The sequence below is a fragment of the Parus major genome, chromosome 1 (genome assembly GCF_001522545.3).
Source record: "Parus major isolate Abel chromosome 1, Parus_major1.1, whole genome shotgun sequence".
Classification (NCBI taxonomy): Eukaryota; Metazoa; Chordata; class Aves; order Passeriformes; family Paridae; genus Parus; species Parus major.
Genome location: NC_031768.1, coordinates 558,048 through 582,112, shown reverse-complemented (window position 1 = coordinate 582,112; position 24,065 = coordinate 558,048). Strand labels below are relative to the sequence as shown.

Genomic DNA, 24,065 nt, shown 5'->3' with positions numbered 1-24,065 from the left:
TGAGAGGAGTGAGAAACTAGGATGAGCAACACAACATAAGAGAGGTGCTATATTCAGTTGAATTTTAAGAGTGTGGTTTCTGGTGATGGGTGTGGTGGTAGTTGGATCCTGCTGTATGCCCTTCAGCCTTCACTCTTAATTTAGCAATGGTTTTAATTTTGGAATATCTAAATAATACTCAAAAGTAGTCAAAGTCATTGTTTTTTTGCCAGCTTCAGCAGAATAAACAAATGCAAGACTTGCAGGCACACCATTTCATAGAGGTGACAAGCCAAGTAAAGTTAGGCAGATTTTCTGGTGAACTTTCATTTGGGGATGAGAGGGTAGTGGCTGCTCACTTCATAAGCATGGCTTCCAAAATGTTTATGTAGGCTATGTTTAGTGATTTAGTTATTCCTCTTCAGAATTTTAGAAAAGTCCATGAAAGATGTTGATTAGGTTCTTTCTAAAGATAATAATAATAATTAAAAAATAAGGAAAATGCATTCCAACTCCAGAAGTCTGGATGATTAGAAGGCAAGACCTTGAACGAGTAAGGTGTTAACTGGAAATACTCTGAAGTCAGTGTTGTGCACAAGCTGATGTCCTTTCCATCTTTGGCAGACCTGCCTTCCATTTATTAACCACCATCATGTCCTCCAACTGAGATGGCAGCAATGGTGGAGATGAATGAGGCAAGCATTTCAAGTGCTGTGTGGCTTCACCTTGCCTGTGTTTTTCTCTGCTCAGCTGCAGCTTTGGGAATTAGTGGTGGTACGTTTCTAATGTAGAATGTTAAGTGTGCTGGGTTTGGGTCTATCCAAACTGAACTCTTGAGTTGTCAAAAAAGTAGAGGAAATACAGAAGCTGACCCTGGACCTTAAACACAGTGACAATTTGGACTTCTGGTCAAACATGCAAAGTCTTACAAGCTGCAGCCAGCTTGTGTAATTGCCATTACAGCAAACCATCAGGGCTAAGCATCACCATCTTATCAAAGGTGTTCGTGTGGCAACAGAACCTGGGTCTCTCCTTAATTTATGCTAATATTTAGGCTGTCTCCTTTTTCTGAGCAGTAGTTAGACATGGTACATCCATAGCAAATAACGTTACTCACATTAGGTTAAGATGAAATGTTCTCCTGTGTGTTGTTTCTCTTTCCTTTGCAGAGCCTCACTGTTGTGACAAGTCCAGTTCCCAATCAGAACCTGGATATGCAGCCCTATGACCTGAGCATTGACATCTACAGCCGCTACATCTACTGGACCTGCGAGGCCACCAACGTCATCAACGTGACTCACCTAGATGGGAGACCCATGGGAGTGGTGCTCAAGGGGGATCAGGATAGGCCCAGAGCCATTGTGGTGAATCCAGAGAAAGGGTACGTGGGAAAATTCAGGCCCAGGGTTTTGAGAATCAAGTTGTTTTCTTGCTGCAGCTTGTTTTCTGTTTGTCAGAATGAAAAACAACTTTGACATTTGTTAAGATGTCTTGGATTTATAGCAAAAATGTGGACAGATCAAATAAATTTTTTTTTCCCTCTAATCATTCCTGTTCCAGATACATGTATTTCACCAACCTCCAGGAAAGATCTCCTAAAATTGAGAGAGCAGCATTGGATGGAACTGAGCGAGAAGTCCTTTTTTTCAGTGGTTTGAGCAAGCCCATAGCCTTAGCTATTGACAGCCAGCTGGGCAAGTTGTTCTGGGCTGATTCGGATCTGCGCAGAATTGAAAGCAGTGACCTTTCAGGTAGAGTAGCACCTTAATTCAGTGATTCATTTATGTGGTGTGGGTGTGGGGGAATGCAGAGAGAAAGGTTGTCATCTTTTCCTTCCTACTATAAACAGTCTGTACTATGATTCTAATCACTCCCTGAATTCCCAGCCAGGGAATGTGCATGATTCATGCAGCGTGTCTTTACAGTTTCGTGACTCCGTGATTTGCATTATTAATTGCTACACATGCTATTTACTTCAGTTTCTCACTGCAAAACCTTTGTGTGGTTTCCCAAAGTTAGTTGATGAATAAATAGCAGCAGTTTTGGAAAGGGGAGAGAAAGGGTTGTTTTTAAAGGTATTGCTTTTGGTGCAGAAATCTATCAATCAGAGGAAAGCTCCCTGTTAGTGGAAAAATGTGTCCTGCAGAGTTGAAGCAGCAGGTGTCCAGGTTACTTATGTACCTGTCATTTGGGGTAAAAAGATGTGAGAAGGATAGAAAAGATCTAACATCTCTCTGTCCTCAAAAGACAAAAATCTCCCTCTTCCAGCTGTGGAATTCTTTGCCTGCTCCCCAAGATTGGTTATGCTGCTTATATGATCTCCTCTACAAGTTCATTCAGCCCACTTGACAGTAACCTAACAACATTATACAGAAAATGACAAATAAGAGAATGGTGTTCTGTTGACTTAGAAAGCTGCATTGGTTCAGGAAAGAGTACAGCAAGCAACCAGAAGTGGAGCAAGAGAAGAGGGGAAAATCATATGGTCCAGACTGGGTGAGAAAGACAAATGTCTTTCCTTTACTAGCCTAATCCAGCAAACTGCTGGATCAGCTCAGCTGCCTCATGTAGCATCAGTACTAATTTGTGATACAGATTGGGCTGGATGTTGTTGCTGGAAGTGAGAGTTGAAAACATAACAGGAGTTTTGACAGTTTGCAGTAATGTTTGTGGTAATGTCTTCCACTTATGACATGGTACCTTCATTCAAAGTAGCAGCATGTAACCCTGTTTACACCACTTGGATTTTCATCCTTGTATTAAGTTCCTAGAATAAACTTTTGTTTTGTAAAAAATTTTGGTTTTGGACAAAAACAAAGATTTTTTTCTAGATGATCGGAATTAAAGCTTAGAAAGACTGATTTTTTTCAGTGATGTGTCACTGGAAGATGCAGGGTCACTACTGAACTGTGATATCCTGATTGGTTACTGTTTTAAAATGCAAGACACAACTTGAGTTAGTGAATTATTAAAGAAGAAAAAAAAAAAAAAAAAGTGCTGTGGTGTTGCTTGGTATTTTCCAAGCTGTCCCAGATCCAGGGTTTACATGAGTAGAGTAACAGGCATGAGAATGTTACACGAGCTTTATTTCTCTGTCTGTTATCTGCCTGAAATTAGGACACCAGACAAGAAGATGGGTCTAAATTCTAATTCAGTCTAGGTTTAATGATTCTGGTTTTGTTGGTTTTTTTTTCTCCTTAAAGATGTGGCTATTGAATCACCAATGTTGTACAGTAAAAGCAAACCATATTTTGAAGAGCATGAAGAAAAAATATTCCAAAACCTCTCTTGCTTTTTGGTATTTGCACCACAAATAGATTGCTATAATCACCATGATAAATTGCTAACTGCTGAGATGCATTCCTGTGCTTAGGAATGCTGATTAATTAGCTCTTTTAACCAGCAGAGCAATTTTTCTGCGTATTAGCTTCTTAAAAACATTCAGACTCTTGCTCTGTCAATTCTGTAGATGCCAGTACCCATAAAGACAAGGACAGCTAGGATGCCTTTTATGTGATGTAGTCCTTTTTTTCCTCCCTGTCCTTCAGGCATGCAGTTAGGACTTGGTTATTCTGCCCAAATTGGAGATCCTATTGAAGTTAACCAGATTCTTCACATGATTAAGGGGTTGTTTATGAAAAGTTGGAATTAGCTCCCTACCATGGAAACTATTTGGAAATTAGTTCTTCTATTCCAGAATAGTTAGTGTGATTTGGAAATGGCTAATGATTCTGGAATTAAGCAATTTTTATTTGGAAATAGAATGAGCAATGGGTGTGTCCTAATTTTTGTATTTATTTGGTTGGTTTTAAGTCTTTTTCTAAAAGGTACTGCTGAAAAGGGGATGGTGATGCCAGGAGACAAAGCTCCTCTTAATCATGTCTCCCTTTCATCTGACTAGCAGACTAGCACCCTGATGAGTCAGCTTCAGGTTTCATTGTTGGTTTATGGAAGAAGGGATTTTAGTGTCTCAGTTTACTAGAAATAGTCAGTTGCACTTGGTCACAAGTATTAAAAAGAAAGATTAAGACATTAAGGGAGTGAAAAGATCAAGCTTCAGAGCTTTAGGAACATAATGCAAAATGCCATGCTGATTGACATGGGCATGGCAGAGCAGGGCATGTACAGACTCCATTCGGGTATGTCAAGGTCTTAGCTTTTGTATTCCTTCTTGTCTTCTTTGCATTTTGCCCTATTCTCAGCTTAACTTTATTTCTCAAGATGCAGGTTTGTGTTTCTTACCTTTTCCCTATAGAATTAGTCATGTTATTGGGGTTTAATGGATGGTTGCAGTTATTTAGGTTGACTTACATCACTCAGTCTAATAATTTCTACATCAGTCTGGGTATAACCTCCTTCAGAATTCATCAACATCTTTTCTTAATCAGATCATTGCTGATGTTGCTCCAAAGTGGTGGTGAGAGCCCAGCCTAGCTGATCTGAATTTCCATGTTTTCCTTCAGGTTTTAATGCTTGGTAAATGTTTGGAAGGTTACTTAACTCTCAGCTCTCCGTATATTTAGTGAAAAGGAGATAAAGAAATTTTTCATAGCTGAATTTATTTCTAAGTCATCATCATTGACATAATGTTGATGAAATTCTCAACAAGCAGAAAACCCCTTCTTGCTACTAAAGAAAGCAGAGTGGGATAGAACTTACTCAGAGTGAAAAATCATAAAGTATGTGTGTCTTCTGTCCTGTTATCTTCTGTGGGTATGGAAGAGATGTGGTAGATTTTTTTTCCCTGGTATTGAGCTATTCCAGTATATTTTTACAGAACAAAAATATAAAAACTTACTTCATCATTCTGTGGATGAACAATGTAAACTTATTGTTTGCTGTAGTAAAAGTTGAAAATAAGCACAGCTCAGATATCAGAAATACCAGGATTTAGAGGTAATTTTTCAAGCTTTAGCTTTACTTGTGTGATCCTGTTTCAGCTTCTCAAAATTGAAGCAGATTCTATGTGCTTTACAAGTAATTTTGCGTTCAGAATATGATCAACTCACTGAATATTTGACCGTTAATGACGATGTCATCATGGTAAATAAAGGAAGCATGGGTTCACTGTCTTCAGACAGACTTTAGTGATACCTTTAAAACAACTGTTGGCTGTGTTCTCTACATGTGGAGAGTTAACCATGAAATGTGACAGTTGCTCTTGACTGTATGTAGTGCCAGAACATCTGGCATAAAAATCAACAACCACTCTTGAGGTATAAGGCCTCTTGTCTGCTCCTGGTGATTGCTAAAGGAACTCAGGAAAGTATGTCTTTGCTAGGAAGAAAGGAGCATTCCAAATTTAGCACTAGGAGTTCAATGAAGGTAATGTAGCTGAAAGAAAAGAATATGAGGAAGTCAGAAGTGTTAATCTCATAACTCATGTGAGAAGTCCTAATTACCCTGCTTTCACTTGGATTTTATCTTGTATGGTTTAGCTGAAGCCACTAATCTGTCTTCTTATTCCCTGTTGTATAGTAAGAAAAAGCAATTAATCTCTCCAAAAAGGGAAAGAAGAATGAAAAGCATTACCAATTTCCATCATATTTATAAGAAACTGGAAAGGCTCATGAGAGATGAGCTCCCTCTGCTCCAAGTACTTCTTAAATACAGTAAATATTTTCTGAGCACAAAAACGCTCTTCTTGGTGAAAGCAGAAAATAAATTTGATCATCTCTCTGCAAAATGCTTTAGTCTTACATCAGAGGACCTAGAATTGCCTGGGGTTTTGTAGTACGCTTACCCAGTAGTGAAAAATAATGGTGTGTGTATTGTAGAAGTTTCTGATAGTTTTTTCTAGTTGAACCAGAGCATTCTCTCCCTTCTGCAGGTGCTAACCGGATTGTTTTGGAAGATTCCAATATCTTGCAGCCTGTGGGACTAACTGTATTTGAGAACTGGCTGTACTGGATTGACAAGCAGCAGCAGATGATTGAAAAGATTGATATGACCGGTCGAGAAGGACGTACAAAGGTCCAGGCCCGTATTGCACAACTCAGTGACATCCATGCTGTGAAGGAGCTCAACCTGCAGGAATACAGTGAGTGCAATTCCTGCTTGCAGGTGCAAACAGAGCCTCTGAGACTCGAGCCAAGAGACATGAGCCTGTTGTGCCTTGTTGCTGATCAATATCAGTGCAGATGGAAGGGGCCAGAAGTTGGTATTGCTGCTGTTAGGTTGTTTCCTTCAGGCACTTGGCAATAGACTGGAAATCTATCACAACCCCAGCATCATGTTTTGTTGCTGATGACAACTTGATTGGTAGTCCCATCCAGGCACCTGGCATTTGAGTGTCTCTAGGCACAGTGGAAACATCCTGTTATCCCTAATAGAGGACTTTCTGGATCATGCTAGTGCAATACTATAGGGTGTTCACTGTTTAGGCAAGCTCTCAGGCCTGTCACTAGCTGTCAGTGTTTCAGTGAACTGCCTGCCTTGGAGGCAAAGTGAACAATTTTTGATGGTGGTATTTCATACTGAAAGTGAATTGACAGAAGAGCAATGTTGCATTGCACAAAGGAAATGAGTATTAAATAGCAATTTGTGTTGATCATGGCTGCACTTTTTGTAAGTTTCAGCTTACCAGGCCTTTACACACACACACACCTTAAGTGGTGGGAGGTGGATGGTTAAAGCAAGGGAGTTGCTGTCATCCTGAAGGAAATAGGCCTGGTTGGTAGGCTATGGTGCATGCCTTGGAGAAATATGTAGAAAAATGTCTGGGGATGTTTAATTAAAACATCAGTGCAGACTACTACTAGTTTTGTGTGCTATTAATCTCAGTAAATCTGTCAGGAATTCCAAGAGAAGTATGTTGTCCTTATTAAACATTAAAATGAAGAGACATATTTATCTAAAGCATGTTAATTTGAGTTTCAGAGACAGCATGGAAGCTTTAGAATCCATACATTAGAAAAGTTTATTTTTTTAATGGTCTTTGGTAGAGAAAATGAAATATGGAATCCAAGACATCTTTTTGTATTACTAAAGTACTATTTGCTGCAGAGAACTACTGCTACCTCACACAGGAAGCAAAATGCTTTGAGTACTGTTTTAGTATAAATTCTCTGAGTAGTTTCAGATCATGGAGAGTTACCAATGTGTGTTATAATTATAGATGTGTGTAAAGAGATTTTTCATTTATCCTCTCCCCAGGGGGTAGGGGGTAATGAAGAAATGATTGAAAGGTCATAAAATAGGTGGCGATTTCTTATCATCCCTGTCTTTCTTATTTTTAAAATCCTAGGACAACATCCGTGCTCTCAGGATAATGGTGGCTGCTCCCACATTTGCATTGTCAAGGGGGATGGCACCACACGCTGCTCTTGCCCTGTGCACCTGGTGCTGCTGCAGGATGAGCTGTCCTGCGGAGGTGAGTCCTTCCTAAGTTCTGTCACTGGGCTTTTACCTTTGGCCTGGGGGAGGGTCTCCATCTTCAGGGATGACTTCTGAGCCAAAGGAATGTGACAGTGCACCAGGTGCTGTTACACACCTGTATTGACTCACCTCTGTCCCTCCACCCTCCAGCTAAATCTGCAAGTATTGAGAAGGAGTAAGGGAAGAGGAACATAATCCCTTACTGTTGGATAAGGATCTCTGTTCACCCTTTCTACTTAAAACTCACACTTAAGACTCAAGTTGAATTATTTCAACTTGATTCTTTAATTGTATAATTTCTGTTGCTTTTTGCTGTCACTCCCCATGTTCTGCCTTTTCAGGCAGTGGTAGATTCTCACATTCTGGCACATTGTGCAGTCTGTGCTGTTTTGTTTTTCTCCGTTGTCCTCCCCAAGCTCACCCTGTGTCTTTCTGAACTGCAGTCCCAGAAGGGCAAGTTTCCTCCTTCCATGGCAATATGGCCGCTGTAGCCCATGCCCTGGTGTCTCCAGGGGTGGGGCTGGAATGGGGGAGAGAACAGGAACTTTGGTGCTTGGATCTCTTTGTGCCATCAGACTGAATAGATTTATTGTGCAATCTTCTCGCCATTGAGGCAATGTGTGGTCTCACAATGGAACAAGAACTAACATAATCCAGACATTTTCTCAGAGCAAGTTTAATACTAGGCCAAAAAGCCAGGGGAGGAAAAGGGGATTAAAAAAAGGAAAAAATCTACACTAACTGCCTGAGATTAACAGTTAATGTGTAAAAGTTAAATAACAGCTAACAGATGTGTTGAGGTAGTAGAACTTGACTAGATGGAGAAGTTTTTTGTTTTAAAATAATTTTGACTGAATAGAGCTGTCAAGGGCACATAACTAGACACTGAGTCACAGTGCATCCATCTGCAGCAAATTACATCCTTTTAACATCTTCTATACAATGATTGTCAAACATGAAAAAGAGAGTAAGCCATTGGCTGAGTATACAGTGGTGTTGCAGAAAAGGGGGAGTTAAAGAGTGTGGTGAGTTGAAGTCTTACTAAGAGAAAGGTGTGAGAGTCTGAAGTGGGAAGGGAAGAAAATAATGGTTTTGAGTGTGCATGTTTCTCTGTTCTTCTTGTTCTTTATCTGTCAAGCCCCTGTTGATGTGAACCTGCATCAGTCACACTGGCCTCAAGGTCTGCAAAAGTGGCTGTCAACACAGTGGCTGTGGAAGTGACCTTACAATGTGGCACATTGTTCATCAGCTGCTTTGATATGGGAAAGCAGCTGAGCTCTTGTCCTTACCTGTCCCGATCTGCTGTTCGCTCACCTGGATTTTTAACTTTTGTTTGTTTGCTTGATTTTCAAAGAACCACCAACATGCTCCCCTCAGCAGTTCACCTGTTTCACAGGTGAGATCGACTGCATCCCAGTGGCCTGGCGCTGCGATGGGTTCACTGAGTGTGAAGACCACAGTGATGAGAAGAACTGCCCGGTGTGCTCTGACACCCAGTTCCAATGTGAGAGTGGGCAGTGCATCGACAGTGCCCTGCGCTGCAATGGGGAAGCCAATTGTCAGGACAACTCAGATGAGAAGAACTGCGAAGGTAAAGAGGATACTACCAAGTGGGATGGAAATGTACCTGTCACTGGGATAAGTACCAGCATTATTGCTCAGAAGGATTTGAAAAGATCCAAGGTTCTGCTAGTGTTTAAATGGGTCTGCTACAAAGAAGTTATTTCGTAACTCCATACTTTTGTTTCTCTACCTGTGAAGTGGAAATTAAGAGGGATGTCCGTCAGAGTGGCTTAAATGCTGTTTGTGAAAAGTACTATCAAAAATGGCATGATTTTAAGCTCTAAAAACCTAGTATCTGAGAGTGAACTACAAAGTGGGAGTGAGAGACAGAAAAGATTTCTGAAGACCTTTTCTTCCCGTAGAGCAGTGCAAAAGAGAATATTTAAGCCATCTTTACATAGAGGGAAGTGCTGTTGCCAACACAATGAGAATTAAGTTCATTTTGGAAAGGACAGGTCTTGCTGGTGGAATCTGAAACAACCCACCACTGCCCAAAATGAAATGTGAGCAAACTCATCCTTTCTGTATTGCAAATGTAGTGAAGAGTTGTAGGGACAACCTGTAAGCTTGAAAGGATGCTTCTTCTTTATATCCTTTGCATTTTCCTTCTTTGTGGACACTCTTGAAATGTCCTTAAATCAAGGCTAAATTTCTTTCCAAAAGATGTTCTCCAGTTCAAACAAAAATATAGAGCTGAAATTCCTGTGTGCTGAAAGGTGATTGTTAGCCAGCTGAGGTGCTGACATCTGAAAATGTGCAAGTTAACTTCCCAGCTGTCATCCAGCAACTGGAGATGTCATAGTAGGGGCTGTTTATCACCTTCAAAGTGGTCCTGTTGCTGAGAGTATTCAAATTGATTACAAATCAGAAAAGCCTTTAGTTTTAACTTCTTAATTCAGTTGAAGGCAAAAAAGAATTTCTGGATTTATGAGAAACAGGAGGCAGGAATATGTGGAAACAGCAGCAGCCAGCACCTTGCATGCAGCACCTTTCAGTTTTCAATGTACTGACAGTTTTATATTCTGTCTTTCATCTCAGTTTAAAAATATAATATCAATTCAATATATTGTCTCATGATTGAGGAGTTCTCTGGTTTACAGGAAGAGCACAAGGACATTAAGAAGGACATTTATCTTTCTTAAACAATTTTATTATCATGGTTTGGCAGATTTATTTTCATAATTTAATTCTTCTCTCTTATACTACAGTAAATGCTTAGGGTTGGAGATTCTTTTAGTAATATTGCAATAACCATGTCCTGGGATAATTGCTTGTCTTTTCAATGGCCTCTGAGTTACTTTAGATGAGAGTTACTTTATTTTGTAGTGTTCTTACTGTAAGCAGTCAGTAATGCCCAGGTACCAGTGTGCACTAGCCTCAACAGAACACTTGAGTCACTTGCTCTGCATGGTTCAAATGAGGGACTTTGCGTGCCACTGGCTACTTCCAGAAATGAAGCTTGCAGCATTCCAAGCTCTCCCAAGATACTTCTGATTGTATGTTTTGGTGTCTTTATTTCTTAATGATTTTCAAGAGAAGAAGTTTCTGGTGCTGACTGTTGGTGTGGGGCTTCTTTGCAGTGCTGTGTTTAACGGATCAATTCCGCTGTGCCAGTGGGCAGTGCATCGGAAAAAGCAAGAAGTGCGATCACAACCTGGACTGCAGTGACAGCTCTGATGAACAAGGATGCTGTAAGTGTACTGCTGGAGACTTGGTTGCAGCATCCAAAATTTGCTTCTAACCTTTTCTATGAGTTTGATTTTATTCTGCCAAGCAGACTAAATTAGTTGTTCCCAGAATTAATGCTTGTCTTCATAACTGCTGTCATGCAATTAACGCAAAATGTGGTGGAATATTTAATAAAAATAATTAGTATTCTGAACAAGTAGTTTCTGAGGCAGTGAATGCCAGTTGTTTTTCTTTTTACCTTTTTAAAATTTTAAAAGAAGTTAAAGGTTTGTTTTACTATAGTGTTAATATGCTGAGTTGGTGCAGTGTTAAAAAAATATGTACTGGCATGAGGCATTAATATGTAACTTTGCTGCTTCATGGTTTTCTTATCCAGGCAATTAATAGCAGGTGCTTTTAGAATCAGAAGAGCACTCTGTCTATAGAGTAAACCTTCTAAAATGTATTTTTTTTATTTCTTTTTATTTTTTTAATCTTAAAAGGATGTCATTCTGAGCTTGATTTCTGACTTGGAACATGTAATATCCCCTACCTTGAAATCTCCAGGGCTCTACAAGAGAAGCACTGCCTTTAAAATTCCAGCTCAAAAGTTCACTTTCACTGTTGGCGCTTTAAAAGAAATTGTAAATAGGGACATCTCATCTTGTGTTAGAGATCCATATATCACAGCTGGCACATAGATAACTTGAAAATGCAAAGTCAGAGTTGGGCCCTTGATCTTAAGAAGGAGTATTAAAAGGTGTTCTATCATGCGACCAAGTTACTAGTGACATTATCACAGGCTTGTGTAGTTCCCTCTTTATTAGAGTTTATATATTCTCCAGTTTTGTAACAGAGGATGGAAAATTGGCCCACCCAGAATAAGATGGCAGTTGTCACCATCCCTCTTTCACTATGATCAGAACTCTGTTTACTTATCTCTGTAGACTGTTACATGCTGGTTCAAGTGTGGGTTTGGTGTTCAGGGAGAAGAAAATGTGTTGAGGAAAAAACTTTCAGTTAATGCATAAGATGTAAAACACTGACTAGAACAGGAAAATACTTTAAAGTCTGCCTTTCTTGTCAAATTCATGAGCACAGGCAGGGGGTTGTCAGTTACTCCCAGAGATGTCATTGCTTAGAACTGGTCTTGTAGGGAAAGCCACTGATTTTGACTGTTGAGTAATTTTTTATAAGGTGTCACCTCTCAGGCTGATGCTCAGCTGTATCTGTAACCATAAGGGTGGGTAAGATGTGGAATAGTTTAGGTGGTTTAACAAACAGCAGCAAACCCAAAATTCACCACTGCTGAACACTCAAGGTGATGCAACATAACTGATTTTTACACTGCTGAGAAAAGGGAGTGCCAGTCTGTTACTGAGGGATAACCGAGGTATGACATGAAAAGTTGTTGTCATCTTCAATAACAAGAAAAGCACAAGAGGCGTCCCCTGCACAGTGTCATCTGGAGACGTGGCTGCAGATCAAGTTCAAAGGAAAGCTCTGCTTGTCAGCCTGAAGCAAGAGTGGGGCCTGGTTCATCACTCTCCCTGCACCTTCATGTACTGCTCATTTCCTGTTATTTGTGATCTGAAAAACCTCATTGCATGTTTGGAGGTCATCTTGGGAGGCTTCAGGTAGCCATTATGGACATTCAGAGTCTGAACAGACCTGTCGTAGGGACTGTTTGTTCCTCCCATATATTAATTTCAAAGTTGTTGTCTGCCAGCAGAAGAGGAAAGTGGAAAGATATAAGAAAAACTGATGTTAGTCTAAACTTACATGATCTGATTTCTCTTTTCCCTTTTAGACACAACAGAGGAACCTGCACCACAACCCAACAACACCATAGGTTCCATCATTGGTGTGATCCTTACAGTCTTTGTGGTGGGAGCAATGTACTTCATCTGCCAGAGGGTGCTGTGCCCACGCATGAAGGGGGATGGGGAAACCATGACCAATGATTATGTGGTGCACGGGCCAGCCTCGGTACCTCTGGGCTATGTGCCTCACCCAAGCTCTCTGTCAGGGTCTCTCCCTGGTAAGTAAAGGAGGTGATCCTTCTCTTTGGCACCCCACAGCTGTACTTGATGATACTGTGCATCTGTGTACAGGAAGTGTCTGCTCCTGATACAGTCCTTGGAAGGTGTGGGAAGCCAGGACTGCCAAGGCTTGTTGCCATCCTTCTTTACAGTAGTGAACTGCTATGTTACCCATGCTGTTCATGAGCATTTAGGTACTTAGCAGAACCTAAGCTCAAATAAATGCACACACTGTGCATTATCTTATTTTGCTACTAAAGAATCCCCTTTTTGGGCTGTTGTAGCACCAGCAAAATTTCACAACAGTACTGGGTGAAGTTACACAGAATTATATTCATGGCACTTTAAATATTATATAATCATTCTTGGTAGATTTGTAGACTAAGTTGGCATGCTTGTGAGACTTCTTGCAATGACCAGCAATAACTTTGGTCCCAGCTTAATTTAACGATGAGTTTTCCAACATCAGTCCAAGCACATGATGCTACTGCTGTTTACAAAGTAAAACTTAACCACAATATTGCACTTCATTGATATGCATTGCTTCTGTATATACTGATTAAATATGTACTATAACTTGTGGCTTTTAGATCCAACAGGCTCCTCGTGGAACCTAATTTAATTTTAAAACCAAGATAATTCATTTTGGGTTTGCAAGCTGTGCTTATGCTGCTGTTGTCCTCCAGATTATTATTTTTTTAAGTTTCCTTTTGTCTGTGAATTCAGGAAGAATTGAATACTGACACACGCCTCTGTTCTTCAGGTATGTCTCGAGGTAAATCTGTCATCAGCTCCCTCAGCATTATGGGAGGGAGCAGTGGCCCACCCTATGACAGGGCCCATGTTACAGGAGCCTCCTCTAGTAGTTCTTCAAGTACCAAAGGCACTTACTTTCCTCCAGTAAGTAATTCTATTATTCATAAACTTTTAATAACTTTCAGGGAAGTGACAGTGTCTTTCTAAAGGTTAATCAATTGACAGATTGATGTTTTGATTTAGAATTCTAGCCTAATAAACTTGTTTGTGTATGAAGTAAGTGATTTTGAAAGGGAAGAGGATTGTCTTTTTCCAAAATGGTCTAGAAATTTTCACTTAATTTAAAAAGCTGTGAGTGAGCTCTGTGCCAGGAAAAAAAGATGTTAGATTGAATGTCAGGGGAGATGAAAAAAATCCCTGTAGATGTTGAGCAGCTCTGGCAGAGAGATCTCCTTTCATTTTACTCTGACATGTGCCTCTGAAGGTAAAACTAAGGTTGATTCTGTACAGACCTTTCAAAGAAATAAAATGAAGCTTTGTGTCATGCATATTACAAGTGACGGGTAAATAAGTAAGCAAGTATTTTGCAACTCTGTAACGTCCCTTCATCACAGATAGATAATATGCTGCACTAACTGCTGTGTAACAGTTGGTGCCAGCCCTAGAGGGCTCCCTGTCTCTTCGCTTGGAGCATCTATGGTGGGTGGTTTGGATATTTTTATGGAGCTCACCAAGCCACACGGTTGAGTGTTAAAGAGTCCCATGCTTGGGCAGTGAAGGCTGAAATCTTCATCTGTCTGTTTTCAGTTCTGACAATCAACCCATCAGGCTTTAAAATCAGTTTTAAATTAATCCAAATATATGGAGTAAGAATACGCCTGCATAGGGAAGGAATGCTTGCCTTGGCCAGCACACTGCAAGTATTTTAAGCAGAGCAATACTTCGGGACTGCAGCTTGCAGGAGCAGAGATCTGCCAGTCTGCCTTTGGCAGTGGTATCCGTAGTGACAATCTAGAATAGAACAGCTGGCTGCAACTTTACTTTTCAGCACTGGCTATGTCAAAATAGCCACAGCAGTCAGCATTTTTTGAGAACAGCTTAGTGATAGTCAATAGCAATGGCAACAAATGGCATTTCCAGGTCTGTTTAAGAGCTGGGGAATAAACAGGGAAAAAATCCTGTTTGTTGGGAAGGCTATGTATTCAGTTCTTTACTTAAGGTTCCTGTTAGACAGTACTAAAAAATTATAAACTGGCATTTTCCCAAGTTTACTTTGTATCTTTCCTTTTTAAAAGTGGCTTTTTTCCTTTCTTACTCCTTAGATTTTGAACCCACCACCATCACCAGCTACTGAACGTTCACACTATACCATGGAATTTGGTTATTCTTCAAACAGCCCATCTACTCATAGATCCTACAGGTAATTACTATTACAATAGCTTCTGTTAGGATCAAAGCAGTTAGTGTAGAAAATGCAGAATAAAGGCAGCCTCTGCTTCATAAGAATTACAATCAAAGGCCCTAATTCTGCAAGCACTAAACTGGTGCTTAAATGGGCTCACATGTATCATGTCACTGCTGCCTATGTAGAAGTGCAGCACTGTTTGAGGTAAATTATACATTTAAGTGGGTATACAGTGGATACATCCCTGGAGTATATTCCTTTGGGGGAATGACAGCACTCATCACAAAACTAGCTACATGCCAAAAAAATGCAGCATCATGAGTATTTTTGAGCAAAAAAACCTTACCCTGGAGTGAACCCTTCCTTTTTTTAGGCTTCTGCTATATATGATTTGTTACGTAATTATTAGAAATTATAAGCAAATACCCTGTGGAGGAAAAGTTGGCAATATAAAGGCATTGTAATAGGTCATAAGTAACATTAATAGTGTTGTCTAGATAAAGCACAGAATTTCTAGTTTGACACATTAAGGGTTAATATCTGGAAAAGATTGCTAACTTTTTATTGCTAACCTTGCTTTATATTCTCTTGACTAGTATTTATGGGCATGCATTTTATCTGTTTGAATGTATTCTTCTTACCTTCCCTGTAAGAATGCTGGAGTTAGTTATGATTTTATAACAAGTTACCAAAAATAGATGAACCAACCCCTGTTACCCAAGGGTGTAAAGGTACCCCTCCCACATCAGTAGATGTGGTCAGTGACAAGAGTGCTGTATTTGTCTGAAATATGTGCCTCCCTAACACAGAGCCTTTGGGGGCTTTGGATAATGAGGTCTCTGGGGCTGAACAGACATCTCTTCTCCATTAGCAGAAAATATGGCCTCTGTTGTGCAGAAGGTCAGACCAGATGTTTATAATGATCCCTTGCAGCCATATGAAAAAATCTTTTAAAATTATGTAATTTTCTAATGAAAAAAACCCAAATTCAGGCACCAGCATGGGTCACCCGCTGGTTAGCTGATCTGACTTTTAGTAGTAAAAATTACATTAGGGATGTAGCATAGTGTTCAATATTTTCCAAATCCTCCTTCACCCAAAAATAAACACTGGTCTTGCTGCTTCTGATCTTACTTCTGACTTGACTATAGAGGAGCTGCACCCCTTTGTGTCCCCAACCACTGACTGTGATGCTGGGAGTTGTAGTTAACATGCATTTCCCCTTCTAATTTGTTTCCTTGAAACTATCTTGGGCTCATTTTAGAAGATGTTTTGTGGTAGCAGCCTTTGAGAATTTCATCCTAGTTATTTCTCTAAGGAATGCTTCTCCTGAATGCTGTGAGCGTGCCAGGTAATTTTCTGTCCTCCTGTCTGTCCGGGGAAGTTAGTATCCAGAAATTGCATAATGGAAATTGAATTATCCTCTCCATAATTGCAACACAGCTATTACACAGGCACATGGACACCCGTGCCCTTCCTGCTTCGCTGTCTTAGGAGCAACTTTTCCTACCTCAATTAAGTCCTTAGGGAGTCTGTTGTGTGAGAGATTGTTCTCAGGCACTGCTCCTTTCTGTGGCACAACAAAAGCTCTTACAGGTGCTCCTTTAATCTCTGAACTGGCACTGCTAGGGTCACTGGAAACATATGGGGAATGAGAAGCACTTAGGACTTAGCAAACCTGGGTTCTCCAGTTATCTTGGAATCACAGAATGCTGTGGGCATGAAGGAACTTTAGTCCATCCAGTTTTATCTTCTGCCATGGGCAGGAACATCTTTCACTAGACCAGATTACTCCCTGGCCTGTCCAGGCTGGCCTGGAACACTTCCAGGGATGGGGCACCCACAACATTATGGATTAATTTAACCCAAATGCAATAATAGAATACTTACACCAAACATGGCACACTATCCAATTCCAGAAGTTTTGAGCACAGAATGATTTTCTACGAGTAAAGCAGCACATCAGAAATTTACACGACCGGCTGCTCAGAGCTAAAATTAATTACTTTAACAAGTTAGATAATTACTGAAGAAATTGGCATCCCTTTCACCTGTTGCTGTGATGTGCCCAATGCTGTAGTACTTCTGCAGGGAAGTTTGGAGAGGAGATGCTGTGCATCACTGCAGAGGTCGTCCTGCTTTCTGTTGTCCACCTTGGCTTATCGCCCTTGAAAAAGGAAAACGACCCTTTTCCCCTCCATCTCCCCGCTACAGCTACCGGCCCTACAGCTACCGGCACTTCGCGCCGCCCACGACGCCCTGCAGCACGGACGTGTGCGACAGCGACTACGCCCCGAGCCGCCGGGTGCCCGCGGCCAAGGGCTACACCAGCGACCTCAACTACGACTCGGAGCCGGTGCCGCCGCCGCCCACGCCGCGCAGCCAGTACCTGTCTGCCGAGGAGAACTGCGAGAGCTGCCCGCCGTCCCCTTACACCGAGCGCAGCTACTCCCACCACCTGTACCCGCCGCCGCCGTCCCCCTGCACCGACTCCTCCTGAGGGGCAGCCCCCCGCCCCGCGCCCTCCGCTCCACGCTGTAAATATAAAAGGTTCTGCTGGGGACGGGGGGAGGGAGCCCAGGATGGGGGAGGACAGTGTACAGTTAAACGTGGGGCGGAGGAACACTGAAGATATTTGTACAGAATAATTAAAAAAAAAAAAAAAAAAAAAAGGATATTTATATATTTTCTTAAACAGCAGCTGCTGCTTGTGCCATAAGAAGAATTTTTGTATAAAAGAACCAAGACGTTTGTACAAAAAGTTTTTATTTTTGCAAATGGAACACAAAAACATGCCTTAAACTGAGCACATAAGGAAGTAGAAGGACTGGGATACGTTCCTTGTCCAGCGAGATGATGTGTGGGTTTTGTCAATACCAAAAATGTTTAAAGTAATTAATAATAAAGAAGTCCGTCTCAGAGCAGCATACCATAGATACTTGGAAGTAGCCAAATAACCTCTATGTTAACTGCAGAGGGCCAGCAAAGTTAAACTTGAAAATGCAGTCAGGACAGATATTAACCTTACACAAAGGGCTTTCTTTTCTACAGGAACACAGCAATCATAGCAGTGAATCCAGAAAATCAGTCACACACTTTTTAAAATTAATACACCTCTGGTTTTCCATAATGCATTTAACAAATGAGAGCATTTAGAGCTCTCTCCCTGCTTCTGGAATTTCAGTTATTTTTATTGGATGTATTTTAAAGTTTGTTTTTTAATTACGGTTAAGTTTTCTTGTCTTTTCTTCATCCTTTCTTCCTGCCTGTGTCACTTAAATTCATGAGACTCCTATTTATAAAGTACTGCTAGAACTGGGCTGCCATAAATGCCAGGTTTTCTCCTAATTGGCCTTGTCATGCAGTGATTTATCATGCTAATCATTACCCTCCCCATTTTGCCACCATGGTAGGACTCTGTTTTGTACCAGGTCAGTACGATTCTCACGTCATTGACAAGGGTAATATGCATATACCTGAATGATTTTTAGTCCCTTAAAAAAGAAAAGCTTATTTTGACCTAGTGCCCACAAAATGTCAAATATTTTTGTACCACATAAAATATAGACAGCATATTTATAAATTATAAATTTAACCATGGATTGTTAGTTTTACTGTAAATTAATAATATATCCTTGCAGTACTTTCAGTGTATATTGATATCACAGTATACGAATCATATATATAAATATATATATAATTTTTTCCTAGTAAGGAAACATTTAACTTTCAGTAGAACAACTCTCCATAGGAAAAATAGATGATCATTGCAAGGGGTTCCCCTGCTGTATTAACTGCTTGTGTTTTGTGTTAGGTAAAGCCAGTTTTTCTCAGTATGATTTTGACATACCTCCTCTTTTGCATTGTGTGAGTTTAACACTTAAGTATTAACCGCTGTGAATGTCAAATTTTAAGATATTCTTAACCAAACCATTTTATATTCGCATCTCTATTTTTGTATAGTCATATTTAGCCCCTTCTTCTGTCAGCCTCACCATGGTGATTTTGACAGGGAGACTATTTAATCAAGTGAAAACATTATTTGTGTGGTTTAAGGGGCAACGTAGGATATTTTTAACTCCTCCTGGACTCCAACGCAGTACTTTGAATTTGTTTTGTTTGCAGCAGAGCTCACCGTGTACCTGATCTTAGATGGCATTGTGTATTTCTACCTTCTTTTGACATCACATCCACTGAAGGTGCTCAGTGCCTTCGCAGACTGGTCCTCTGAGTCTTCTCTCTCAAAACAAAGGTCCTGGGGAGCTTCTGCCTCCTCACCTTTGGGTATGGAATGGGGATAGAAACTTTCCAGAGGCACCTTTCAGGTTTTATTGTTCCCTGTTGCTTCTTTCCCAGCCAGTTCCAACTAAAAAATAAGTTATATGAAAATACAGCATGAGCTTGCAGTTGATGCTGTTGACAAAATTAGTGACAAGTCATTCTTGCTAGCTGCCACTCATCTGGAGTACTGGATCCTCATTTGGTTTCAGCTCCAAGGAAAATGGTGTCATTTGGATTCCATTTGTAGTAAAGGGTCTTTCCTATGAGTCCAGAATACCTGAAGAAACTTTAAAAAGCCTTGGTGATCTCCAGGCTATTGCTGTTAATCTATGAAGATAGTATACTAAGGGTTTTTTGGCCCAGCTTCATTCTAGGTTTCTAGGAATTGTGGTAGCTGTTCTTCTGGCTCTTCCTTGCTGGTAGAGAAGCTTTCTTGTGTTGTTCAGCAGGATGGATGTTGAGGAGGGTGTTATGAACTTATATAAGGGAACTCAAAACCATATATATGAAGGGGGGGAGGGCAGGTGTGTCAGGGTTGGGGGTGAGGCTGGCACACTGATGAGAATTAGAATTTCTCTGTTGTTTACATTTTTTCATGTGCAGCATTCCGTGTGGGGTTCACATGTGGAAACTTGCACTAATGAACTCAGAAGAATATTGTATTGTTGTATCTCAGTCCAAGTGCTTGTACTGCAGTGGCAATGGTGTCTTCTTGCAAAATGTGTTTCCCAGTGTGCCAATTACTTTTTGAAAAGCTACAGGATGGTTGAGCTTAAGGAGTGGTATCCTCTTTCTGGTGCAGCTGGACTGCCTCACTGAGGCATCCCCTTAGAGGGAGATTCCTGGAGGTAAATTTGTGTGTTAATTTAACAAGGATTTGTTTGGAAGAAAGACATTCTCTGCATATGTATCTTGCTGCCTCCTGTGCTGGTTATCCACATAACCCAACTTAAATCTGTGGGGTAGACATAGAATTCCATGTAGCATTTGATCAAGTCTTTCTGATACAGATACTTCAATTTGTGCATCAAATAGTTTTGGTGATCTGCCTCTGAGAGGTTCATGACAAGGGAAGTGCACAGGCTGGGGTTTTTCACTGAAAATGCCCAGCATAAAGAACAGGCTGCTCCTTGTCTGAGCAGAAAGCTATGATCTGATTTTGCAAATACCTGTATTTTCTCAGTAAATCTGGAATAAATTTTTGAAAGAGGTGCTGATGTGTGAAGCTTTTCTCGGGCAGATCTCCAAATTGCAGAAGCATTGATGCAACCAGTACCCACACCTGACACATTCCCAATGGATAAACACTAAGACTGAACATTTTCTCTTTGCTCCACTTTGCCACTGAGACAGTTGTGATTCATATTCTCTCTTTTCCTCAGTGAGGATCATCTTATCTCCTGCTTCTCCAATTCACTGAGGTGTTTGGACTGTAAATAATACAGACATGCCCATTCAGGAGATTGGTGAAGTGAGTTTGCAGTATTAGCATGGAAAGGATCTCACTGATGGCAGTGAAAATTGCTCCTTATCCTTCAAGTTAAGCATAAAGGGTCCTTATCCTACAGCATCAGGTACAGTTAGGGCATTAATACAGAGACCCTTGAGTACTTTCTCCTCTCTGTAGACATCTGGGCAGTGTTCTTAGCTGACTGTCTGGTGATTGGAATAGCTGGCATGCCCAGTCTAGAAGGAAAGAGTCTGTTGTTGTAGCTAGAAAAAAACAAAAAGCAACAAGACATTACAGCATAATTTGTTGAAAACTGACTGCATGCTTAAATGGCAGCATTAATGACAGCTAAGTCTGCCTTTTAAAGTTATACCTGGCATGTCATGCTGCATGCAGTTCACAGCTTCCTAAGGGTACTCCTCATTTCCCCACTGCTTTTGGATACCAAGATATTTATTAGGAAATAACTTGGATGTGATAAATGGAACACGCATATGGCATTTACATTTGAAAATGGTTTCCATGAATATAAATTCATGCAACCTGTGCATATACATTAATTGAAATATTTACAGTAATGCAAAATACATAAGTGAGCCATTTGATATCAAGGGATGCATTTTGCTGTGAGTTGAAACTCTGCATGGTAAATTCTGGATTTCTGCCACAGCATTTCCCTCCCATGTGCATGTACCAGTGTGTGTGCAGGTACCCAGATCTTTGATAATGGGCATTTACCCAAAGCTGATCACTTTCTCTTGTGCATTGATTCAGCCTCCCTGACTCGCAGAGTGCCAATGCTGAGTGTTGTTCTGCTGTGTCTCACCTACTCTGGGCTCCTTTTGGCCCACTCGTATGACAGAACACCTGAATGCTCTGTTTAATGCTCTGTCAGGCTAGGCAGGAGAGGAAGCACATTTTTTATACTATTCCCCAATTTTTGGAGTCCATTTTGCAAAGTGCCTCTGTGATTTGTAGGGACATGAAAAACAGTCTGCTGCAGTTCTAGCATAATTATGAAGAAAATTGCACCCAAACTGCTTGACGTGGCAGGTGCTGCAGTCAGCTGCAAGTGAAGTGCATGGGAAAAATCCTTGTAATTCCTATTTATTACACTACTGGGTCTTGATGGTGCTGTGGTCTCCAGCTCTGCTTTGCTTCTCTATTCATTACAGCCCATTCTCTAGAGATGGCTTCATTGGCAGGTCCTAAACACAGTTTAAGCTTTAAAATAGTTAAACCTGTGCTAAGGGAAAGAAAAGGCCACTGTCTGAATATTACTTCCATTCCTGATTGCTTGGCAAATCTCAGATTAATAAATTAGCACCATACTGTGGGGAACTGCTTAACTACAGAGCTCCCTGGTCACACGTGCTATTGGATCATATGATTCTTCATAGTATCTCTTAAGAAGAAATCAATCACTTTCTTTTCCTGACCTTTTTGCCTTGAGCATATTTGTCACACAGTATTGTGACAGAATCTGCTTCTGAACCTGTACTGTGCAGATTACTTATTAGTTCTCAACAGAAAAATAACTGGCTCATTGAGTGCAATAATAATTTGAGCACTGCTGTTCGGAAATTGCTTTCTAAGCAATGAGATTTTTTTTAAATTGCATTTTGGTGTTGGTCAGGCTTGAAAATTAACCTTTAATTTAATGGAAGGTGGCAGATAAATGTTGCCAATAAGTTAGGAATGAACTAATAGCTTGAAAAGGGCTACAGAACAGTAATTTTCTGTCTAAAAGTAGTCAAACTACAGTAATGATCCACAATTTTCTTTCTTTTCCACCTTTCAAAAGGGAAGTCGTTTGTGCATTTATAGGGACTGGGTGATTCACATCAGAACTGTGCAGGGTAAGCCAAGTGTCAGGGTTTTCAGGATTGTCCTAGTAGAAGACAGGGTGGTTGTTAAAAACTCTTGGAGAGCCATGTTCCTCTCTTCAACTGAACCAGGAGCAGCTTTGAAGTCCTGATTAAAATGTCTGTAGCCTTAAGCAACGCAGAGAAGAGTCAGCAGAAAAGGGAAGTGTTTTTCTGTAAAGAGGATACCACCAGGCTTAAGCTGAACTAGCCTTGTTTGCAAGTGAAGGATCTGGTGCTGCTTTCAGATTTTAACTCTTCGTTTTGTTTTTGGTTTAACGTTTGTTCTTTTTTGTAAGCTTTAATCACTGTTTGTCATTGTCTAAACCCAGCTGGTGTCTCTTGTTCATCAACTTTGGTACGATGGTGCTTTGCAAGGATATATTTATATTATAATGGCCAACATTTGGCCAGCTCTAGTCACTCATTCACTAACTTTTTTTTTTTTTTTTTTTGTAAAATAAAGTGCTTTACTTGTATGGTGTATATAAACCTTGTACAAAAATCCTTTCCAATTATTACTATAAACTGAGTTGTAACAAATGAAATGTTGATTTTTATAATAAAACTAAGAGTGAAAAAGAGGTATGTTTCATTTTATTTCAGCATCTGGAGGACAGGTAATTAAAGGTACAATGTATGCCTTTGCTCTCCCTAAAAGTCAGAATGGGCTGAGTTTTCTAATGTTGTAGAAGACTTTGCAGACACATGGATTCGCAATGCAACTGACAGTATTTTAAAGCTTAAAGTCGCAATTATCGATCCCTTAGATTGGTTTACAGGATAATACCAACCAGATTATTTACCAAATGTATGTTTATCAGGTGCCAGTGACTGTTCTGGACACTGCTGATTCTTGAAATCTCTATTGAAATGTTCGCCAAAAGAGAAGCATTTAACTTCAAAATGCAAAAGAAACTCCCCCAACCTCTCATCCTGTTGCTGTAACAAGTAACTGGAGAGGAACCAGTTCTGAATTTGTAAGCTCAGCACAGGAATTCCCATTCCACTTACATCCACTAGTCTTGGAAAAAAAAATACGTGGCTTTGTATTAGTTGTGTATGTGGCTGTACTGAGACTTGTAGCCCAAATTTTTCTGTATGGAGGCATGGACAAGCCACATATCACTTTTAGGGTCTGCATTTGTCGATCTCACAGGCTCGTAAAAATACCTCCCTTTTACTCTAAACCAGGGTGTGATGTGCTTACTTTGTTTCAAGGTGTTACATTTATTTTGCCTTGGAAAACAAGCCATTGGTTTGGAGTTGCAGGGTGCTGTGTTTTTCTCTAAAAATGCCAGTTGGGAATTGCTGCAGGGCTGCAAAAGGTTCAGAGGCCCTTTTTTTTCATTTAAACTATGGTGGCTACATTTAGTGTCTGTGCAGTTGTAATATGTAAGATGTTAGAAGCATTTGTGTAATTTTGTATTCCCTAAATCTTGGGACTTTTCCAGATGCAGCTGTTAAGCACAGAGTGCATTTGTTCCTTAAAGTGAGTATGGACAGACATACAAAGAGCAGGATCAGCCCTCTCCATAAGCAGCTTGAGTTAAACCTTGGGGAGAAAAACCAAAGCTCTTTAGAGGAAGAGTGTACCTCAGGAAGCAGAACTTACTTGTTGTCGGTTGTCTTACCCATGCCAGGCAAGTCTCCAGTAAGGACAGAGGTGCTGAAATAGT

At 40.4% G+C, this 24,065-nt stretch overlaps 1 protein-coding gene across 2 annotated transcripts in view; it reads left to right on the top strand.

Moving 5' to 3' along the window:
* Nucleotides 1-22,970, top strand: part of LRP6 (LDL receptor related protein 6) — a 59,024-nt gene extending 36,054 nt beyond the window's left edge. The window contains exons 11-20 of one of the 2 annotated variants that reach the window (XM_015653265.1): nucleotides 1,149-1,360; nucleotides 1,540-1,730; nucleotides 5,810-6,019; nucleotides 7,226-7,351; nucleotides 8,753-8,947; nucleotides 10,500-10,610; nucleotides 12,398-12,628; nucleotides 13,393-13,529; nucleotides 14,708-14,805; nucleotides 17,005-22,970. In XM_015653265.1, the coding sequence (XP_015508751.1) occupies nucleotides 1,149-1,360; nucleotides 1,540-1,730; nucleotides 5,810-6,019; nucleotides 7,226-7,351; nucleotides 8,753-8,947; nucleotides 10,500-10,610; nucleotides 12,398-12,628; nucleotides 13,393-13,529; nucleotides 14,708-14,805; nucleotides 17,005-17,290 (1,797 nt within the window). In that variant the 3' untranslated portion in view covers nucleotides 17,291-22,970. Of the gene's footprint in view, nucleotides 1-1,148; nucleotides 1,361-1,539; nucleotides 1,731-5,809; nucleotides 6,020-7,225; nucleotides 7,352-8,710; nucleotides 8,948-10,499; nucleotides 10,611-12,397; nucleotides 12,629-13,392; nucleotides 13,530-14,707; nucleotides 14,806-17,004 lie in introns of both variants that reach the window. The other variant, XM_015653170.1, reaches the window with a different exon arrangement.
* The last annotated feature ends 1,095 nt before the right edge of the window (nucleotides 22,971-24,065 follow it).